The 17,079-nt window shown below is 38.3% G+C and overlaps 1 protein-coding gene across 2 annotated transcripts in view; it reads left to right on the top strand.

The window, feature by feature from the left end:
• Positions 1-8,918: 8,918 nt before the first annotated feature.
• The window catches only part of CSTF3 (cleavage stimulation factor subunit 3), a 62,643-nt gene continuing 54,482 nt past the window's right edge, over positions 8,919-17,079 (top strand). For both annotated transcript variants that reach the window (XM_081543819.1, XM_081543818.1), the window contains exon 1: positions 8,919-9,109. Coding sequence is in view for 1 of the 2 variants with exons in the window: in XM_081543818.1 (XP_081399944.1) it covers positions 9,083-9,109 (27 nt within the window). In the remaining variant the exon portion in view is untranslated. The remainder of the gene's footprint in view (positions 9,110-17,079) is intronic.

The raw sequence follows: 17,079 nt of genomic DNA, 5'->3' as shown, positions 1-17,079 counted from the left end.
AATGGGCAAATGCCAGAAATAGAGTTCATAGGAAAATAAAAATGGTTTTTAACGTGAGAAAATCTTCTCAACTTCATGTATAATAAAGGAAATGAAAAACAAAACTTCACTGTGACACCACGCCTCACTTATTAGAATTGTCACGAATACAAAAGTTTGACAACATACCCTATAGCAGGACTGTGGGAAAAGGAGCACTCAGATATTGGCAGTAAGAGTGCAAAATGGTACAAACCAACAACACTAGAAATATCTCATGTCTACCAAAATGACAAATGTATTTACCAATTGACTCAACAATTCCATTTCTTAGAATTGTGCTGAAGATACCAATAGAAACAATATATGCACATTTTTATTTATTGTAGCACTATTTGTAATAGCAAAGGATTGGAACAACCCTCCTGTCTATCAATAGGGAACAAGTTGAACAAACTATGGTACATCCATACAATGGAGTCCTATGCAATTATAAAAAAGATTGAAGATCTCTATGTGTTAATGTGGAAATTATCTGTAATACAAACAACAAAGGCAAATAGCAAAACCATGAAATAAAGAGGGGAGGGATAAGGACATTTGCACATACACATATATATTTCTGCTGTAATGAAATCTGTGCTTTTCAAAAAGGACTTGGCCTTCTGCAAAGTTGCATGCTTAAGCTAAGAGGATTTATGCAAAAAAAAAAAAAATTGAGAGCAGACTTTGACCCTTACAAAGGGTCACTTTGTAACCAAGCACGAATAAAAATAATAATTGATTACACCTGGATTACTTAGACAGGCAGCCTAAGGTAACTGGAGGCTGCCAGGATTAATATTTGAAATTTATAAGAACAAGGGGTACATCCAGGCATTTCAGTAACCCTGCTCCCCGACAGCAGGCTACCTTAAAGGAGTCTGTTAGTCTAGTCCTCCAAGAAACAGAAACTAAACAGGATTAAATGTTCAAGGACTTTATTAGGCAGGTCACCAGTGAGAGAAAAGGGGAAAGGAGCTAAAGAAGGCTAGGAGGATTGTCCAACTGCTGTGCAAGTCTGATTCCAGGCAAAAGACAGATGAAAGTAGCATCCTAGATTATCATGTAGCCAAAGAAAGATTTAATAAGCTGTTGGAAAGTCTTCAAACCAAAATCAGTCATCAAGAGGTTCTGGTTTTCCAGGAACAGGCCCTCCTTCGAATCCCTAACACTCTCAGCTCCTGGCTGGGCTGCTAATGTTGTTCAATCGCTAAGTCATGTCTGACTCTTTGCAACCCCATGGACTGCAGCATGCCAGGCTTTCCTGTCCTTCACTGTCTCTAGGAGTTTACTCAAACTCATGTCCATTGAGTTAGTGATGCTATCTAATCATTTCATTCTCTGCCACTGCCTTCTCCTTTTGCCTTCAATCTTTCCCAGCATCAGGGTGTTCTCCAGTGAGTCAGCTCTTCACCTCAGGTGGCCAAAGTACTGGAGTTTCAGCTTCAGCATCAGTCCTTCCAATGAATATTCAGGACTGATTTCCTTTAGGGCGGACTGATTGGATTTCCTTGCAGTCCAAGGGACTCTCAAGATCCTTCTCCAACACCACAGTTCAAAAGCATCAGTTCTTCAGCACTCAGCTTTCTTTATAGTCCAACTCTCACATCCTTATATTACTACTGGAAGAATCATAACTTTGACTAGACGGACCTTTGTTGGTAAAGTAATGTCTCTGCCTTTTAATATGCTGTCTAGGTTGGTCATGACTTTTCTTCCAAGGAGCAAGCATCTTAATTTCATGGCTGCAATCACCATCTGGAGTGATTTTAGAGCCCCCCAAATTAAAGTCTGTCACTGTTTCCATTGTTTCCCAATCTATTTGCCACAAAGTGATGGGACCGGATGCCATGATCTTGGTTTTTTGATATTGAGTTTTAAACCAACTTTTTTCACTTTCATCTTTCACCCTCATCAAGAGATTTTTTTAGTTTCTCTTCAACTTTCTGCCACTAGAGTGGTATCATCTGAATATCTGAGAGGGTTGATATTTTTCCCAGCAATCTTGATTCCAGCTTGTGCTTCATCCACCCCAGCATTTCACATGATTCACTCTACATATAAGTTAAATAAACACGGTGACAGTATACAGCCTTGTCGTACCCCTTTTCCAATTTTGAACCAGTCTGCTGTTCTGTGTCCGGTTCTAATTGTTGCTTCTTGCCTTGCATACAGCTTTTTCAGGAGACAGATAAGGTGGTCTGGTATTCCCATCTCTTTAAGAATTTTCCACAGTTTGTTGTGATCCACACAGTCAAAGGCTTTAGCGTAGTCAACAAAGCAGAAGCAGATGTTTTTCTGGAATTCCCTTGCTTTCTCTATGATCCAACAAATGTTGACAATTCGATCTCTGATTCTTCTGCCCTTTCTAAATCCAGCCTGCATATGTGGAAGTTCTCAGTTCACATACTGATGAAGCCTAGCTTGAAGGGTTTTGAGCATTACCTTGCTATCATGTGAAATGAGAACAATTGTGAGGTAGTTTGAACATTCTTGGGCTTCCCTTGTGGCTCAGTTGGTAAAGAATCTGCCTGGAGTGCAGGAGACCTGGGTTTGATCTCTGGGTTGGGAAGACCCCCTGGAGAAGGAAAAGGCTACCCACTCCAGTATTCTGGCCTGGAGAATTCTATGGACTGTATAGTCCATGCGGTCGCAAAGAGTTGGACACAACTGAGCGATTTGCACTTCACTTCTTCTTTTGAACATTCCTTAGCATTGCTTTTCTTTGTGACTGGAATGAAAACAGATCTTTTCCAGTCCTGTGGCCACTAATAAGTTTTCCAAATTTGCTGATTTCTGAGTGCAGCACTTTCATAGCATCATCTTTTAGGTTTTGAAATAGCTCAGCTGGAATTCCATCACCTCCATTACCTTTGTTCGTAGTAATGCTTCCTAAGGCCCATATGACTTCACACTCCAGGATGTCTGACTCTAGGGAAGTGACCACATCATCGTGACTATCCAGGTCTTAATAGACCTTTTTGGTATAGCTCTTCTGTGTGTTCTTGCTCCCTAGCTGGGAGTAGCTCATGAAAACATAGCCTCAGTGGATTTCAGTAGCTGGGACCCTTGGTCAATGAAGCTCTCTGCAGCTGCACATCTCTCAGGCCCATTCTCAAGGCCAGCTCAAGAACAACTGAGTGGTGTACTTATATAGCCTCCAACACCATCATACAGAAAGAAAGCCAGTCAGTGCAAGGATGATATCAATATACCAACAAAAAGAAGACAGAGAGAATCCTGGGACTACACCCCTGATACCACTTCCTCAATTCCAGATTTCCTTGTTTTTTCACATAATTTGGCTGTTCAAATTTTCCTTGGTGAGCAAAAAAATTCCTGTCATTGCTTAAAAAATAAAAATTAAGATAACATATATGAAAGCAGTACAGCAAAAATACTAGCAACATTTTGATTAATGTTGAGGCTAGTGTGTGCTGAGATTATCTAGCTTGAAGGGGAGCCCTGAGCAAGTGGGGCTTTTATTGAGGTAGGCCTAGAAGTTACCATATCTTGCTACGGGCATATCTAGATCTTTCAGAGTGTCCACAAGATCAAAATATATCACAATAATGTTTAAGTCATTTTTCACTCTCGTTCTCTGATGAGCATACAGGGAAGTTTTCCAGAGGCCAAATGACATGTGAATGTATTAAATTCAGAAACAGGTTGAGAATCTAGCTGTTTCTATTAAACCAGATGTTAAAGAAATTTGCAAAATGCCATTCTACTCACTAATTTTTTGTTTTGGAAAATACAGTTATTTTTCATGAATGTATGTCATTTATGTTTTCTTGTAATGATATTATTTTTAATTTACTTAATAAATATTTTGACATTTTATCAGTTTTTATTTCTATATAGTCCTCAATAATTTTTAAGAGTTTACAATGATCTTGAAACCAAAAAGTTTAAGAACCTCTAACAGAAAAACTTTACACTTCCTTCCTTAGAGTGATTAACAGTAGTAATATGGCATCACCAACTCTATGGACGTGAGTTTGAGTAAGTTCCGGAAGTTGGTGATGGACAGGGCAGCCTGACGTGCTGAAGTCCATGGGGTCACTAACAATCGGACATGACTGAGCAAATGAACTGAACTGAACTGAATATTGTTATTAACATTTGGAAATATGTTCTTCCTATTTCTCAAAGATTTTAGTTCCTGGCTCATTAGTATAACTCCTTTCTTAGTTCTTGTTCAATTCAATGTATGCCTAGAGAAACCTTCCCACACCAACACTTTTCAATTTTTTGAACATGCCTCTAATGACCTCAAATCTACTTCAGCCATTCACTTGTATGGTCACACCCTATATTTTGTGATTATGGAAAACTACAGATTCTCTGTAATCTCATTTTTTTTGCATTTCAGTTCTCTGATCACCACCTTCTATCTTTTTAGCTCAATCCTTCTTCTATCTAGAGACACTTTATTTTATTTATTTATTTAATTTGGCCACACGACTCATTAGTAGTGAAAACCTGGAGTCCTAACCACTGGACCACCAGGGAATTCCCATTCTAGAGGACCCTTAAATGCCACCGTAGGTCCTCAAATCTAGGGATGCTACTGTTGTTCACTTTTGGTGCCCTCATTTCTCTTCCTTATCCAGCTTAAATTCCACAGCCAATCATGTCTGGATCCTGTGTCTCCAAAACTAACAAGGCCTCCTCAAATAAAGAAAATCCCCTTGCCATTTCCTGCATTGGGAATCTCTTCGGTTCTTCAGTTACTTCTTCCTCTTGTCTCCATCCTTTCTCTGTGCGCATTCGCATCTGTGAAAGTTCAAAACTTAAAGCTTCATCTGTAGGGGACTTACTGTAACTACTGATAATGCTTTGAGGCACTATATATACAGTGGGTTCACCCTCCTGCCTCCAACAGACACCAAAATCTGTGGACGTTCAAAGTGTTTTATATAAAATGTTATACTGTTTGCATTTAACCTATGAACATCCTTTAAATCACCTCTAGATTACTTGTAATATCTGATACAATGTAAATGCTCTGTAAGTAGTTATAAAGACAATGTAAATTCTACATAAATTGTTGTGAGCTGCAGCAAATTCAAGTTTTGCTCTTTGGAAGTTTCACGATGTTTTAAAAGAATATTTTCAATCCACAGTTGATTAACTCTAAGGATGCAGGATCCACAGATATGGAGGATTGACTGTATACATACATGTGTGTATATATGTGTGTGTTAAGTCACTACAATCATGTCCTACTCTCTGTGACGCTATGGACTGTAGCTCACTAGACTTCTCTGTCCATGGAATTTTCCAGACAAGCATACTGGAGTGGGTTGCCATGCCCTCCTCCAGGGGATCTTCCTGTGTAAATATATATACACACATACATACATACACTATTTTTGTATTCTGTTTCTTCGCTTTACAATATCATGGATGTCTCTGTCAGTAACTATACCTTCAGTTCAGTTCAGTTCCTTAGCATCAGTTTACTAGCTACGTGACATTCCATTGTAGAGATGTCTTATGATGTAGCGTAGTCTCTGCCTCCCCCTCCCCACCCCATCCACAGTTTCAGTTACCTGTGATCAATCTTGGTCTGAATACATTAAATGGAAAATTCCAGAAAGAATTCTTGAGTTTTAAGTCATGCATCATTCTGAGCAGCATGATGAAATTTGGTGCCATTTAGCCCTCCCTTTTGGTTATTAGATTGACTGAGGGGGTATCTCAGTGTTTGTGTTCAGTTAACCCTTATTTTACTTAAGAATGGTCCCCAAACGCAAGAGTAGTGAGGCTGGCAATTTGCATATACCAAAAGAAGTTGTAATGTGCTTTCTTTAAATGAAAATGTGTAAGTTCTTGCCTTATTAAGGGAAGGAAAAATATTGTTCGCGGAGGTTGCTAAGATCCATGGTAAGAACAAATCCTGTACCTGTGAAATTGTGAAGAAGGAAAAATAAATTCATTCTACTTTTGCTGTTGCACCTCAAACTGCAACGTTTATGGCCACAGTACGTGATAGGTGCTTAGTTAAGGTGGAAAAGGCATTTACTTTGTACAATGAGGTATTTTGAAAGAGAATAAGCACACAAGTGGGTGAACGAATGCCATCCATGTAACATTTATCACTGTGTTATGATTCCTTTATTATTGTTAATCTTTTACTATTCATAATTTATAAATTAAACTATGATAACATAGACGTACAGGAAAAAATAGAATATATAGGGTTTGGTACTATACTCTGTTTCAGGTAGCCACTAGGGGTCTTGGCGGAGAAGGCAATGGCACCCCACTCCAGTACTCTTGCCTGGAAAATTCCATGGACAGAGGAGCCTAGTAGGCTGCAGTCTATGGGGTCGCTAGGGGTCGGTCACGACTGAGCGGCTTCACTTTCACTTTTCACTTTCATGCATTGGAGAAGGAAATGGCAGCCCATTCCAGTATTCTTGCCTGGAGAATCCCAGGGACGGGGGAGCCCAGTGGGCTGCCGTCTATGGGGTCGCACAGAGTCGGACACGACTGAAGCGGCTTAGCAGGGGTCTTGGAACATAGGATAAGGGAGATATAGAAGATAAAAGAGACAAGGAGTTTACCATAGAAAACTAGTCCTCTATAGTTGGATGGTGCAATAAACATCTCTAATACACACCTGTGCTCATCGGTTTACTCTGAAGAGTTAAGAGTTCGGGCTGTGGAAAGGGCAGATGTGGAAACAAGAGCAGAGGCAGAGGAGACTGAAAAGAACAAGGAATGTATGAGAAAGGCTGAATATTTTACTTTGGGCCATAGGGCACCGTAGCCATGAGCATGGAATAAGTCTTATGATGATCTGTAAATGGCAAAGAGTTCCGAAGACTTGCTCTCACTTAATCCTGGACTGTGTCAAGTACCGTTCCAAGCACTTTACCATGTATAACTTATTGGAATTGCAGGTACTAGGAATCCCCTGACGGTCCAGTGGTTAGGACTCCATGCTTTCACTTCCCAGGGCACAGGTGCCATCCGGCCAGGGAACTAAGATCCACATGCCCTTCGGCTTAAAAGAAAAAAAAAACGCAGGTACTATTGTTGTTCCTATTTGTAGGCAAGGAAACTGAGGGACAGAGATGTTTTCTTGCCCATGGGCACTCACCGAGGCTACCCATCCAGCAAGAGATGAAACCAGGATGCAAATTAATGCAGTCTAGCTCCAGCTGTTGTTCAGTCACTAAGTCATGTTCAACTCTGTGATCCCTTGAACTGCAGCACCAGGCTTCTCTATCCATCATTATTTCCCCAAGTTTGCTCAAACTCATGTCCATTGAGTCAGTAATGCCATCCAACCATCTCATCCTCTGTCGCCCCCTTTTCTTCTTGCCCTCAATTTTTCCCAACATCAGGGTCTTTTCCAGTTAATCAGCTTTTTGCATCAGGTGGCCAAAGTATTGGAGCCTTACCTTCAGCATCAGTTCTTCCAATGAATATTCAGGGTTGATTTCCTTTAGAATTGATTGGTTTGATCTCTTTCCTCTACAAGGGACTGTCAAGAGTCTTCTTCAGCACCACAGTTCAAAAGCATCAATTCTTCGGCGCTCAGCTTTCTTTATGGTCCAACTCTCACATCCATACACAACTAACAGAAAAGCCATAGCTTTGACTATACCGACCTTTGTGGACAAAGTGATGTCTCTGCTTTTTAATACACTGTCTAGGTTTGTCATAGCTATTCTTCCAAGGAGCAAGCATCTTTTAACTTCATGACTGCAGTCACCATCCTCAGTGATTTTGGTACCCAACAAAATGAAATCTGACACTGTTTGCACATTTTCCCCTTCCATTTGCCATGAAGTGATAGGACTGGATGTCATGATCCTAGATTTTTGAATGTTGAGTTTTAAGCCAGCTTTTTCACTCTCTTTCACCTTCATCAGGAGGCTCTTTAGTTCCTCTTTACTTTCTGCCATTAAAGTGGTATCATGTGCATATCTGAGGTTGTTGATATTTTTCCCAGCAATCTTGATTCCAGCTTGTAATTCATCCAGCCCAGCATTTTGCAAGATGGCATTTCACAAGATGTATTCACTCTCTGGGAGACGGTGAAGGACAGGGAAGCCTGGCATGATGCAGTCCATGGGGTCGCAAAGAGGCGAACACGGCTAAGCAACTGAACAACACTCTGCATATACATTATATAAGCAGGGTGACGGTATACAGCCCTGACTTACTCCTTTCCCAATTTTGAACCAATCAGTTGTTCCATGTCCAGTTCTAGAGCCTCACTGCTATTAACCAAAAACCATGCTGGGATGGCAAGCTTAAAACCCAGCCCTTACAGACTTCAAATCTTTGACACATGAGTAATCGGTGAAGGCATAAATTAACATTGGCTTGATCTGTTCCCCTCATACCGGCAAACGTGTAAAACACATTAGCTGAGACCATAGAAAACTCCATAGATTCCTCATCTCTAAAATATCGACTCAACGGACACGAGTTTGATAAAACTCCGGGTGACAGTTAAGGACAGGGAAGCCTGGCTTGCTGCATTACACAGGGTCGCAAAGAATCGGACATGACTGAGCGACGCAACAAGAAATTTAACACTAAGCACTGACCCATAAGATGGCCAGTGTGCCTGAAATGAACCGATTTCAGGCTTTAACAGTTAAGAGCCCGGCTCCGCAGATTGATAACTAAATTGCAAAGAGCGTGGAAGCCTCCAAGAGAAACAGTTTCCCGCCTCCCAGCCAGTTGCAGCTCTCTCGCGAAGAGCCTCGCTAGTTCTGGGCTCTGACGTCAGTACAGGCACTTGACCCGCCCCTTGGGGTCTTTCTGCTTCTGCGCGGTTGAGTAACCTAGGAGTTTGCGCGCTTAGCTCTGCCCACTGCCCCGGAAGTTAATGCAGAAGCCACACCCCCTACTCGGCCGGCCGCGACGGAGCCATTTTAATTCATATCTGAGTGGGCGGTGGCGATTCGTGTTGGCCGTCTGGCTCCGCAGGGCAGGGGGCAACTTTATTGGTTTGGAGTGGTTTTTAGTTTAATTTTTCTTTTCTAGCTTGGCATCGCGGGCCAGTTCGTAATTCTGATCGGCTGAGGCCATGTCAGGAGACGGAGCCACGGAGCAGGTGAGGAAGGAGAGTGGTGGGGCCTCGTGGCGACCTCTTCTCTCCTCGTCTCTGTTCGGCCGAGTACTCCAGCCATATTCGCTGGAGGAAGGAATCAGGGGTCTAATGAATCTCAGGGGCTGGGTACAGAAGTACGGTGGGAATGGGGAGCGAGATCTGACTGAAATTTGAAACTCTTTTTTGGCTTCTCTGTCTTAGGGGTTAATATGAACACATATTTGATTTCGACAATAGCTGGGAAACTACTTCGTTCTGTTTAGGTTTATGGGACTTACCCGGTGAGATTCTTTCCTTTAATACCATTTTGGTGTTTAGGGGTTAGGAATTGATTATTTTTAACGTGTACTCCCTGTTTTCGAAAAACTTGACAGTGTTCTCTCCAACCGCCTTTCCGATATACACTGTACTCAGAAACTGGTTATTAGTTTGAGAAATAATTTGAGATGAAACTGATCTGAAGAAATAGACTCTCTCCAGAGCGAATGAAGGAGGAAGTAGTTTAGGAGTAGAGGATCGTTATGTCAATTTGGGAATTTTGTGGCTTTCTCCCGCTCCCTCCCTTAACATTTCATTTGCGTTTTTCCAACGACACAGATAATTAAAGAATTGGATAAATCTGAAATGAGAAGTCCGATGTGGCCACTGTCAATAAAAACATCTCTTTTAGTACTGGATGTTTGACATATAAGTATTACAAAATTCAAGTTTTTTGTTAAATGATTTGTTCCTTTCGCTTTTTATTCAGAATTTTGTAGGATAGTCTTTACCTTTTAGTTTGAAAGAGAAAACTGATATTTTATGAAAGATGTCAGTTGTGTTTTTTTTTTCGATATAAGTTCAGTATGTTTAGGTAAATGGTTTTTAAAATGGAGGATAGATAGACTGCAGATTTCAACTTCGAGTTCCTGAAATTTCCCATTGCCATAGCAACGAAATACACTTACGTTTCCGTTTTTCACGTGCCCGGCTTGTGGAGTGGAAACTCTTCTTGGAGGTTGACAGAGATGAGGCAAAATTGGAATGTTTCTATTGAATAGAATAGAGTGACAATAAATTTTATTGTCTGGAAAGTTTGGGTAAACTGAATTTTGTGTTTGCTCGTCGACAAGTTTCTGTCCTGAAATTTTCACAGTATTTACATTTTACATGCAGTTAGAATGCCCAAGATTGCAAAGTCTTAAAATTGTTACGTCATATCTGTTTACATATACTACCCTTTTTCTGGGTTCATGTTTTGTCACCTGCAAGTGGAGGAGGAGTAGTGTACTAAGGTTTTCATTGAAAGTTTCACGAATTCATTCTTAATTCTTAAATTTATCTAAAATTGTAAACACACGGAAATGGTGCCATGACCTTTTAAGTGGGAGAGAAAGTGGTGATTTTTACCGAAAAAAGTTTCACCCATTAATTTTATGTGCCAAGTTTAGGACATAAAGAAAAGTGCAGTGAATGCCTATAGTACAGTTCTTCACCTAGAATCCACAGTTGTTGAGTGTTTGCCATATTTGCTTTATATCTTGTACATACTTATTTGAGAGTAAGTCAACACATATTCAGCCCCCCTTATTGCCGCATTCTCTTATACAGTATAAGGACCTTAATGCTATTTTATAACCATTATACCATTTCCCATCTAAGAAAATTAATAGTAATACCGTATCACTTCTAAAAATTAGTCCATATTCAAATTTCCTCAGTTTCTTCTGAAGGCAGTGTGATTCATAGGGTTTTATTATTTTAAAAATCAGAATCTATAATTTAGGTTATTTGCATCATTTGATTATGTCTCTTGAATAGTCCCTCTATTTTTTGTCCCCTAGGATTTTTATTGTCTTTTCGAAGAATCCAGAACAGTTCTTTGGTAAAACTTCTCGTTTTCTGTCTGGGTTTATTTGATCTGTGTGTGTGAGGTATCATTTAACTTGTTCTTTCATCTTCTGTATTTTCTGGAAATTAACAGTTACGTCTAAACTCAGAGCTTTGATAATATTCAGGTTAAATATTTTTGTATATAATATAGCATCACATCAAAAGGCACTTCATGCTAGGTTATTCCACTGTTAGCAATGGTTTAAGTTTGTTCACTTGGTTAGGGTAATGACTGATGGGTCTTTTCATTGTAAAGATTATTTCCCCCTTTGCAGTTAGTAATCTGTGGGTCGATAATTGTGTTCCTCAATAACCTTTTATCTGGTTATTTATTGTCAATTGATAATCCTTGAATAAATCAGTTCTTTCCTTGGAAATGGCAAGTGGTGATTTTTTTTTTTAATTCTATTCTGTCTCTACTTACTGGCTCATATTTTTCCTCAAAAAAGAAATTCCTGTTTTCTTTTCTCCTCCTTTTAAAAGACTGAGTATTGCTGTGGATTCACGGTGTTTTCTGAATTTGCTATGTTAAATTCAGCTATAGCTCTTTTTTTTTTAATGCTTAACTTGTCCTAACTTTTATGGTGCTTCCTGTATCCTATATATTTTTTCCATAAGTCTGTAAGACAATTTTTGACATCTGATGACCAACCAAGAATTATCTTCATATAATCTTTTGAATTTTTTTAAAGATACATTTCAAACATGCAAGAAAAAAGAATAGTATAATATATGATGCTTCTATTACATCATATAGGTTTAGCTTTATCGCAGCTAAACATGTTTTCTCCATATTTTCACTTACTCTTCCCACCTCCATTTGTTGTTGTTATTTAGTCGATAAGTCATGTCTGACTCTTTTGCAATCCCATAGATTGTAGCCTGCCACTCTTCTCTCTCCTTGGGATTTCCCAGGCAAGAATACTGGAGAGGGTTGCCATTTTCCTTGTCCTGGGGATCTTCCCAACCCAGGGATTGATACCGTGTCTCCTACTTGGCAGGTGGATTCTTTACCATTGAGCCACCTGGGAAGCCCCCTATTTCCATTACTTTGAAGCAAATCCCAGATACGGTATTATTCAACTTTTAACTGGAATAGTGGTTAAACAATACCTTGAAGGGTGACATGATCAAAAATATGAATCAGCTAGCTTGCTTGATATGTAAGACAGCTTGATGTGTAAGACAACAGTCAATGAAAATTTAGGAGAAAATTGAGTGATGATGGACAAGGGGGAAAAAAAGACTAAACAAAACTGAAGAATAATAAGAAAAAGATCAAAACCACTCTGAATCATGGATTTGCTCTGGAAGGATGCCAAGGGGTTTCCCCCCTTCGAGATATGAATTGTAGATTTCTTTTAGCTGTTGAATGAATGATTGAATGAATGAACATTCAATCCTGGGTGTTCATTGGAAGGTCTGATGTTGAAGCTGAAACTCCAATACTTTGGGCACCTCATGCGAAGGGTTGACTCATTGGAAAAGACCCTAATGCTGGGTAGGATTGGGGGCGGGAGGAGAAGGGGACGACAGGGGATGAGATGGTTGGATGGCATCACCGACTCGATAGACATGGGTTTGGGTAGACTCCGGGAGTTGGTGATGGACAGAGAGGCCTGGCGTGCTGCAATTCACGGGGTCGCAAAGAGTCGGACACGACTGAGCGACTGAACTGAACTTTAGCTGTTCAGCATTGAAGCTCAAAAAAATGATAATTTGTTCAGTAAACCTGATAATTTTTGAGATTTGTTATTCAAAAATATAGATGGTCATTTCTTGGTACTGAATCTCTGGATTTGTGCTCTGTGAAAGAGGGAAATGACTGTAGACAAGGAAAATCAAGAGTGAGGTTTATTGTGAATTTTTTTTTTTAACTCTTGTAAGGATGTTCTATTTTACATATAGATGCTGTTTAAATTACTTTGCGGTGTTGGTGGGTATTCTGGAGCCTCGTGTTTACTGTTTTTGCCAGCTTAGTTATGACAGACCACATGCATATAGATTTTCCCTGACAAGCACATCTGGTTCCCCTGTGGAATTATGGCTCTATTTTTATCTTGTACATTTTTTCTAACTGCTCGATTCAACTTTTGATCTCATTCTTCACACCATTTTACCTTGTGCGCCACCTCTACAGCATTCAATAGGCTATTTAGAGTTCGTTCACTGAGTTTTGAATTGGAAGGGCTGCCTTATTCACCTTGTAAACCTAGATCACTGTTTTGGTAGTTAAAGGTGAAATGGATAAATTTTTGCACTCGAGCCATATGCTATATGTTACAAATTTTATAGAATTGTATCTTTTGGGAAGACAGGTGCTTATAATTATTGATAATGCTTAATACAAAGTAAAGTATTTTGGGCATAAGAGTGAACGGTTTCTAAAGTTTTGTTTTACCAACAGAAAAAGCGGAAGGGAGAAATGTATTTGGCCAAGTCAGTTCCAATGAAGTTTTAAGTCCCTAAACTTCTGATTCTACACTTTTGTCTTTCAGAAGTAAGATTTCAGTTTTCAAACAATTCATAGCCTATCCTAGAGTTAGGAAGGCCTGAAGTATAAAAAGAATGATCTTTACTTTGGAAAAAAAAAAAAAAGAATTACGTGACTTGAAGAAGCTCAAATTCAGGGCCATAAAAGTGTTTTGCTTTTGGTGAAAAATAAGTTGAGGAAGATATAGAAAATATGAGAAATACGTGTTCTATTTTGTACTTATTAGGAAAGAAAGATAAAAGTGTTGAAACCTGATTTATTTTGTTGAGTAACCGTTAGTATCTAGTAGCGGTTAAAAGGAAATAGTGCCTATTTTAAACCTAAGTGGATATGTGCGAAGGTTAGAAGAGGAAGGGAAAAGGCCAAGAATATATGTTATAATGATAGTCTTTTCTTTGGATCCAATTATCTTTATCTGTTTTTAACAAAATCTTTCTGTAATAGCCTTTTCTAACTTTCCTCCGTCCTATTTTAAGTGATACTTAGTGTTAACAGTTTTGGACAGGCAAGTTTGATTTGATCTTATTGTTAATATTTCTTGAGGAAATTGACTATATAGGATACTCTGTCTGGCAGTAATTGTTCCTGAGAGAGAGAGATCTGTGTTTACAGAAGTACTGGTTTTCCTGACAAGTACAACAGAGGGAGGTTGTGTTAGAGAGATTGCATTCCCTCTTCTTAGAAACACGGAAATTTGCATCCTAGATAGGCCTTCCAGAATGGGAAAATCTTTTCAGATGTTTGTAACTATTAAGTGGATGATTGCAAGGAAAACAATTCGTAGTTTTAGGCTTTTCTGCCATTATCTCTAAATATTTATTCTTGAGACAAGACCTGGTTGTAAATTTGAGTCTTCTTGTTTTTAATGGATAGTTGGTAATGGTGTGAGATTGATTTTAAAAGGGATTTTAGTTGGGCAAATGTTTAACCTAATTTTAGATTAATGGGTAGTTTATAATAAGCAGTAAATATTTATTAAAACCCGAAGGGCAAAATTATTCTTAATTGTTGTCTTTCTAGTGTTTCACTTAATTTATCAAATGAATTAATATTTTGGTCCCTCCTGATCAAAAGAAGCTGCATTTTTCACATTCTAAAAGATTAAGATTTTTTTTTTATCAAAAAAACACTTCGAAGCTGTTTGTTTCCTAGGGAATGAATAAACATTTAAGAAGCAAGTATGACAAGTATAATTATTTGGACTAATAACTATTAGCCTGCTTTTTCTAAGTTTTTGAAATGTTTGTATGTTCAGTAGATTTAAGTTTTTGAAAGATTTGAAGGGATTATATGCAGGATATATATTCAGATTTGTTCACTGAAAACATCTAGTAGTTTTGCCACACTGGTAAAGGAACATAGGACTAAGCTGGCATCCAGTACTAATGTCACCTGTCACGTAAATGCTTTAGGCATATGAATTGGCTTAGTTACTTCTTGAATATAGTCTTGCAGAGTACTACTCTAGTCTAGTTTTGATTTTGAAAAAAGACTACCTAGAGAAACTTAAGAGTTGAAATGTTTAGTATTTGCAGTTTTCTTAATGTTTTAACAACAACAACAAAAGGAATGACTTAGGTCTGATTCTGCTTTATTTTTGAGGAAACAACATTTGGGGAAACATGTATTTACAGAACAGATGGATTAGGTAATGTTTCTCAAAATGGAGTCAGTGATCCGTTGTATCATATTCACTTAGGTGCTCCATTATTGCCTGTACCTCAATTTTAGATATATTGTAAAAATTCTGCAGGTGAGGCTGAAAATCTTCACTGGAAATGAGTATCATGGTGATTTTTAGGCAAATGAGTTTGTAAACCACTTAGGTTAGGGATTGAAGATACTTGGACCTTCAAAGTTGGTTTTGAATACATTGATAAAATAAATGGAGAAAAACATTGCAGATTATTTGAGGATGGCTAGGCCTTTGATAGTATTTTACTGATTTTTCTCTCCCCACTATATTTAGTCTCTCATGACTGGAAAATACTCATTACAAAACTAGTTTTGTGACTCTGCTAGTTCTGTTGCAAAGATCATCAAAACTCTTGGTCAGGGCCGGGGCAATGGGATGACCCGGAGGGATGGGATGGGGAGGGAGGTGGGTGGGGGGTCCAGGAGGGGGAAGACATGTAAACCCATGGCTGATTCATGTCGATGTATGGCAAAAACTATTACAATATTGTAAAGTAATTAGCCCCCAACTAAAATAAATAAATTTATTAAAAAAAAAAAAAAAAGCTTATGTAGCTTTACATTCTTTAACTTAACTACATCCCTCTCTGCATACTTTTGATGTTTATCACTTGGTTTAAATTTTCACTGACTTCTATTTTAATTTAATTTACATATGACCTCCAGCATAACACCCTCTCCATTTACCACAAAAATAGCTATTTGGAGAAGGTGAAGTACTTTTTTTTTCTTCTGTCCAAGTTTTACTTCCCTGGTGGAAATGGAAAGGAGAAATTAAATTAGATTATACACATCACTGACTCAATGGACATGAGTTTGAGTAAACTCCGGGAGTTGGCCATGGACAGGGAGGCCTGGTGTGCTGCAGTCCATGGGATCACAAAGAGTTGAACACGACTGATTGATTGAACTGAACTGACTGATACATTTAAAATCATTGATAGTCTGTCACTTCTCCACACCCCACCCTATTAACAACCACCTAATATATAGACAGTAGTTTGCAGCCTCAGTTTCCCAGAAGCTATGTGGCATACCCATGACACATGACAATTGTAAGAAAAGATTATTAAAAATGCTTCTCCTTTTTCAGACTACATAATTGTAGTTTTGTAGTCTTCATCAAAAATAAGATATTGCAGCAGATTGAAAGCAGAAGCTAGATATTAAAGAGATCACAAAAATGTAAAACAGTGCTGTCATTTTCACTCATTGTTTTTTGTTGTTCTGGAAAATATTTTTAATTAAAATTAGAAATTTATTTTTAAATGAATTAACATTAAAATTTTTGAAGTTTTAATTTCTAATGTAATATTGATAGATTTGACCCACATTTTATAAAATGTCTCTAGTTCCTCAGTTGTAAGAGTGCAAAGTGATTCTCTATAAGTTTGAGAACCATTGAAATAATGCATGGAACCTGTGAGACAATGTCATAAGTTCTGTTTCTCTGAGTTAGCTTTCTATAGCAAAAAGAAAGTAAAAAGACAATCAGCTTAAGGGTAGAAAATTTTTGTAAACCATATATCCAATAAAGAACTAATAGCTATAATATGTAAAAACACTTGCAGTACAATAACAAAAAAATAACTCAAAAATGGTCAAGGAATCTGAAAAGACATTAACTATATACAAATAGCCAGTAAAAACATGAAAAGTGTTGAACTTCATTAACCTCCAGTGAAATAAGGATAAAAACCACAATGAGATACCACTCTACCATCTTTTAAAATCATCAAAAAGATAGATAATACCAAGTTTGGTGAGAATGTAAGAAAAATTGGAGCCCTTTTACTAGTGGAACTGAAAAATGGTTCAGTCACTTTGGAAAATAGTCTGACAATTCTTCAAAGTGTTACATAATTTGCTTTATGGCCTAGCAATTTCACTTCTGGGTATACACCTAAGTAAA

Source organism: Giraffa tippelskirchi, chromosome 11, assembly GCF_054371585.1.
Source record: "Giraffa tippelskirchi isolate mGirTip1 chromosome 11, T2T-mGirTip1v1.2.pri, whole genome shotgun sequence".
NCBI lineage: Eukaryota > Metazoa > Chordata > Mammalia > Artiodactyla > Giraffidae > Giraffa > Giraffa tippelskirchi.
Note: the sequence above shows the minus strand (reverse complement) of the source record. Positions and strands in the feature narration are given on the sequence as shown.